This window comes from Numenius arquata, chromosome 3, assembly GCF_964106895.1.
Source record: "Numenius arquata chromosome 3, bNumArq3.hap1.1, whole genome shotgun sequence".
In the NCBI taxonomy this organism is placed as follows: Eukaryota; Metazoa; Chordata; class Aves; order Charadriiformes; family Scolopacidae; genus Numenius; species Numenius arquata.
This window is the reverse complement of record NC_133578.1, coordinates 34415574-34421573: the sequence shown is the minus strand read 5'-3', so window position 1 is coordinate 34421573 and position 6000 is coordinate 34415574. Positions and strand designations below refer to the sequence as shown.

Here is a 6000-nt window from a genome sequence, read left to right as displayed (position 1 = left end):
ACCTCTTGGCTTGTCCCTGTTCTGCTGAAAGCTCCTCGCCGTAAAACCTGCCGCTGCTCCTCTTCCCCGTCAGGGGTGATGGGCTGTTGCGCTCATTTGCATTTAGAAGCCGGATTTTATCCTGAATAATTACACTTCATTTCTGAGTGACCCGATGTAAAGCAAGCCTGGTTTAAAGCATCTCTCATGGCAATTTTATGAGCTGTTACTACATTTTCTTAACATTTTTCACCTTCCAATCGTTTTTATTTCATGTTGGGGCGGTGACGGGTGAAGGTGCTACGACCCCAGAAAAGCGAGCTGGAGGACAGCGGTGGCCGGGGTCACCTCTGTGTCTGTGGGGTTTGGTCACTGGTGGGCTGAAGCCCCGTTCCTGCCCCTCCTCTCCCCCGCAAGGAACAGCCACGCGGGGCTGATGGCTCCCACGGCCCAGGGAAACTCGGATGGGCGAGGGACCTGGTGTCAAGGCACCTACCTGGGGCTCTTCTCCTCCTCAGCTGAGCAAAAACGGGCCTCAAGTTTAATTTACAGAGCTGTGGCTGATGCCACCTAGTTAGCATTATAGAGTGGATTCCTCACATGCTTTTTTTTTTTTTTATTATGCAGCTTGGCGGCTGCTGTGTGAGACTGCGGAATATTTTACTGCTTTGTGGCTCGCATTCAATAGGGGAAAAAAAAAAAAAAAAAAAGGAAAAGTTGACAAAAATCCCACTTTTTTTTTTTATTATTTTAAATACAACTTTGTTTTCAACAGCCCTCCTGCTGTGACAAAACTCAATTAAACTGAAACTAAAATAAATTAAGCCTACCTGATATGAAAAAGATGTGAAGGCAAAGCATCAGCCTAAAAGCTGGCTGGGGTAGGAGCCGGCTGTGCCTGCCCCTGCCCGTGGGTACCAGCAGAGGCTGCTCTGGTGGCACTGGCAGGGCATAGCATCCAGGGGCAAAAAATGAGACTTTTGGCTCCCATACCAAAACGACCACAATTTGACATGCTCAGTCAGCCAGCCTGTGACCCATTCAGACCAGAACTATATATAAAACGTCATTATTATTAATAAAATGGCTCTAAAGACCTAATTGTAATGGTCAGTGTATCTCCATCTACCTTTAAGTCCAGCTGAGGCTACTGACTATTCTGGAGGGAAAACCACCCACCAGCACCACCAGTCGTGGGCATTCCCGCCCCCAGCTTGCCTTACTGGACCTGTGGGGGCTGATGTCCGTAAATACCTTGCAACCAAACCCTCCCAGGCCCCCCCGGAAGGTCACATACCTATAAATAAAAGAAAGGGCAGGCCCGGCCGAGGCACGGCACCTACTTTGATGTGCAGTAATGAACTTCGCTTTTAATTCGGGGTGGTAGCTTTCCATCCCGATGCAAAACCGGGAGCTGCGGAAAAGCTGCATGCCTAATAAGGGGTGAAAGCAAGGATGCGGCGCGAGATGTGTCTGATGTTGGATGAGAGGGAAGATAGCCTTTAATCATTTTGTTTTCAAAGAAGCTTTAGAGAGCTCTTTGAAGATGAGGCTTTTTCAGAGCTGCTTCTGGAAAATAGGAGGCAGCGGTATGCGGCGCCCACCTTCTGCCCACGGTCACCCGCCCCCTCGGTTAACCTGTGTGTGGGACATATATAGACCCCACGCAGGTGTCCCTGCTGCCGGCACGTTGCCCTCCAGGCTGGCACCCAGTAAACTGCTGCAAAACTGAGCTGATCTCGAGCTGCCCAGAGAGGTGAGACTCCGATGGCTACAGCAGCAAGGAAAAACTGCCCAGTGCCTTTTCACTGAGGGAATCACGGGGCCTCAGCGTGCGGAGGCAGGCAAGTAAAGCCACCAGTGGCTAGAATAGGATGTCTAGCCTCTCTTTAATAATAGTAGTATTTTTGTAATGATAATGTTCTGTAAATCATGTCTTACTATCGTTGGATGAAAGGGAATGATAATGAACATCTGATCAGACTTTATTTTCAGGAAAAGGATCATGATCCCTGCCCATGGCGGGGGGGGTTGGAACTAAATGATCTTTAAGGTTCCTTCCAAACCAAACGATTCTATGATGGAAAGGAGTGGAAACTGTGCCTGTCCTCTAGTGTGGCATTTGGGGTGGGAAAAGGCAAGAGTGGTGTGTCACCCACCCACTGCAGTCAGCCTGTATGGTACCTACACAGGCTGCTTCTTTATGGGCTGGGATGCGGCACAGCAGGCTTGTTGGCCTGCATCGGAAAGGCATGGAGAGATTGAACATCATCTGAACATCCCAGGCTGGGGAGGGCAGGTGATCTCTACCCCTGGCTTTGTTTTGAGGACCGAGGTCGGGGTTTTGCTGTATTAAGTGCATCACACGCAAAATAACCACACGGCTTCTTGCTCCAGAAGTGTTACAGGCTGAGAGGAAACACCTTGGGGAAGGTGTGCCAGCAGCCCTGTTTTTACCAAGTGTTTGGCCTCAGTAAAACAACAGCCAGGCCAGCAGGTGACTGCAGGCTGTTGGGATGTTGGTGGCGTGCATTGTCCCTAAGTTATCCTGCCGAGTGTGGTTTTACTGGTCTGGTCAGTGATTTTTGTACGTCTAGGTCTTCTCTCGTGTGGTTTGTAAAGTAAGCGTGTCCTGGTATTTGAGGTTATTTACAGATGCCCCAGCATCATGACCAAAAAAAAAAAAAAAAAAAAAGCCTATGAAACACTCCAAAAAAATTAATTTCTGCCCCTCTGGATAGGAAACAAGCCAACACCATTGGCACTGAAAGGGGCCTTGTTCTGCCTAGTGCAAGAGGGCACTGAGAAGCAGACAAACAGCAACACACCGGTACCCCTCCACGCGGCTCCGGGCAGAGGAGCTGGGCTCTGCCCCTGTGCGTGGCACTGTCCCCACACACCTCCTCACCCAGGCAGGTCCAGCCCTCTTCCTTTTTGTGAAGTTAAACTGCACAAAGATTTTTCTCATCTCGAGCTCTGGCTGCCATATGGCTCTAACAAATGCAATTTCCAGTCCCTTCAGAAAAGAAAAAAAGCAACCCAAAGTCCACATCGCCAAATTTGCTGCTGTGTTTGGCACAAGTTCTGCAAATGTTTTCTGTAGAATTCTCCATTCCTGTACACACAACCCTGAGACACTTTTTCAGGCTTTGTGCCCATACCTGCATGTTGAAGGTTAAGTTTGAAAGGCCCCAAAGAGCTCTGCTGTTTGCTGGGACCTGTCCTCTGTGCGTTAAAACCAACATAATTTTCCCCTTTCTGCCCTCTGGTCTGCAGCAAGTACTTAAAAACTGGCCTTGCTCTCAGAGGTGGGAAGGCTTTGTGACAGGCACCGCAGCTGGGGATGCAGCGAATAACACCTTGCAAACGCAGGCTGCTTAGGGATTAAATGTGGCATTGCAAGGCAAAAGCATGGCAAATAACTTCGGGAAGTGTAGAGATAATGTGTCGGACTCCTATTTTCACTTCTAAGCGATGCTATGCTATTTTAGGCCAGGCCAAGCCTTGCCTTTTTTTTTTTTAAAATCGGGTTTATTGCTATAGCTACACGGCTGTGTGTATGTGTTAACATTTGGGGTTTTTTGTATTGAATGTAAGTGACTGAAATAAACAATCCAGATCTGATAGTCCCAGTGGGGGGACTGACATTTGGATTCGGCTCAAAATCTGTGCTTTCGATGCTTGTTAGACTCCAACACCTCATTCAGAGAGCACAAAGCGTGGGGGGGGTGGGTGGCAGGGTAGAGCTACATTTTCCACCTCCAACCTAATCCTCAACCTCACGCCGAAGTGCTCCCCGGGGGCGCTTGCTGCCATCGGTACATTGGGTTTAGTTGATGGAGGGATGTGAAGAGGGGTGTTATAATGCCACTTTGGTATCAGTTTAATTAGCAGAGCTTGCAAAGTCTCCCTACAAAGGATATCGTGCTACCAAGCCTGTATAGCCCCGCGCTGCTGTGCCTGGGTTCCCCCTCGTGTCATACCATCCCTGCTGAGCCTGTGCGTGGGAGACAAAACCAGCAAGGACTGGGACAGAGGAGTATTTTACAGTGGATTCTGCCTGGAAGTGTCCCACTTCCCATCCTGGTCCAGCGGGCCAGGATCACGCCTGCTCACCGCCTCTCTGCTGTCACTCCTACCCCGCACCATCACTCACTCTTCTTCGACTTTGAAAAGAAGCCTCGAGGATTGGAGAGCTTGGGGTGAGGGCTGAGGAGCCGGGAGCAGCTGTACAGCCCCCTTTCCCCCCTCTCTTGCCCCAGCCCAGGGCTCTGGGAAGCAGATGTTCCCTGCAGGGCCAGCAGCCCAGCACTGGGGAGCTGCCACGCCGCCGTCCTTGGCCCCGCTGCCTGCGGAAGCACCGCACTCTCCCACTCCCATCAATCAGCACAGACCAGGTGCCTGGAAGCATCTCTTGCCAATCGCCTTTTATTACCTTTAAAAAGCCAAGAAACCCAGAACAAGACAAAAACTGAGACCGTGTGAACATCATGCAATGGTTTCACTTTTAAAGCAGGCTGGAGGGGGGACAACCAAAAGCCGTGTTAGAGTAGAAGTATCGCTTCACTCGTGTCTGGGGGCCAGATTGGGTGGACTGTCACTGGTTGGTGGTGACTGTTGTGAGTGACCAGACTGATGCTGAAGCAGGAAATGGAAACACACTCATGAGCCATCATCCCTAGTAACCCCAGATCTGATTCTGACTCAAATGCAATTTCTTATGTGGTGATGACAGTGAGAAATATTCCTAACTCCTGTTATGGGTACTTTCTGCCTGGGCAAAGTCTCTTTGGAAAGGAGCGGCACAATGAATACTGTTACAAGGGTTTTTTAGTTCAATTATGTTATTTAGTATGACTAGTACTCCGGCAGTCAATTAGTGGAGTGGATAGTATCCAGCAGGAATGAAGTTACTGCACTTTGCCCTTCAGTCTCACTCTGTCGTCTTCAAAATTCATAGCACAAACTAGAGTGATATTAGCTTCTCGAAAGAATGTGTTTTGGAGAGTTTCAGCTACCATGGAAATAACTTTGCATCTTGTCCATCATGTGGATGTAACAAAACACATGCCCTTATTTTCCTGAGGTATAGCCAACGTTTGAGTTCATTACATTTAATGGAGTAGGGTCACCCATAAAGTTATTCATAAGGTATTTTCTGAGTGGTTTTCACCTTCTCTTTGAAAAAATAAATTATATCAGCATGTTCATGAAGTACAAATGGTGCTGGCATTTCAGCTGTTATTATGTTATTAACTTTTTTAACCTAATAATTTTCAATCAACAGTAAGAAGCAATTTTCACTCACTCCAGTGACCAGAGTGGGAGATTCTGCAAAGCGTTCTTGTAGGGTTCACCTTGACAGACACTTAATTCCCTCCCAAATCAAAACATTACCCCCGACACTCCCATTGCGGTTACCAAGAATTTCCATTTCCCCTTCGGTTAGGATTTAATTTAGAAGGCAAAGACTTCCTAAGCTATGGGAGAGTAAAGATAGATGGTATGGGAGAAGGCGGCTGATGAAATGTAGTTGACTCCGGATCTGAAATATTTTATCCCTCCTCAATGTAGGTTAAATTATTCTTCACCTTTCCCACATCCATAATTGTCGCTGATCTTGGACCAACTCAAAACCCTACTACTGAGTTCAGTAGACTCAAAATTGCCACTAGAACTGGAAAAAGAAAAAAAAAAAGAAGAGATTTGTTAGTGTCCATATACAACATCCCAAGACTATACACAGCTATGAGATACAGCAAATTTAAGAAAGGCAATTTTTTTCTCATCACTGAGTATTTATTATATATAACAAATACATGAAAAAGAAAAAACTATATTGTGTGATATAAATAGTTTATTTACATTACAGAAAAACATCAAGACAATGTATACTATTTCAAATATATCCATACATAATCAAATATAGCTGTAGTACATGTTCTCATTGGTGTAGATTACCACAAATGCAAGGCAACATGTGTAGATCTTGTCTTAATCTTTTGTCTATAATACTGTATT

The 6000-nt window shown here is 46.9% G+C and overlaps 1 protein-coding gene across 1 annotated transcript in view; it reads right to left on the bottom strand.

The window, feature by feature from the left end:
* Window positions 1-5559: 5559 nt before the first annotated feature.
* The window catches only part of TMEFF2 (transmembrane protein with EGF like and two follistatin like domains 2), a 132234-nt gene continuing 131793 nt past the window's right edge, over window positions 5560-6000 (bottom strand). The window contains exon 11 of the mRNA XM_074145983.1: window positions 5560-5656. Coding sequence (XP_074002084.1) covers window positions 5560-5656 — 97 coding nt within the window. The remainder of the gene's footprint in view (window positions 5657-6000) is intronic.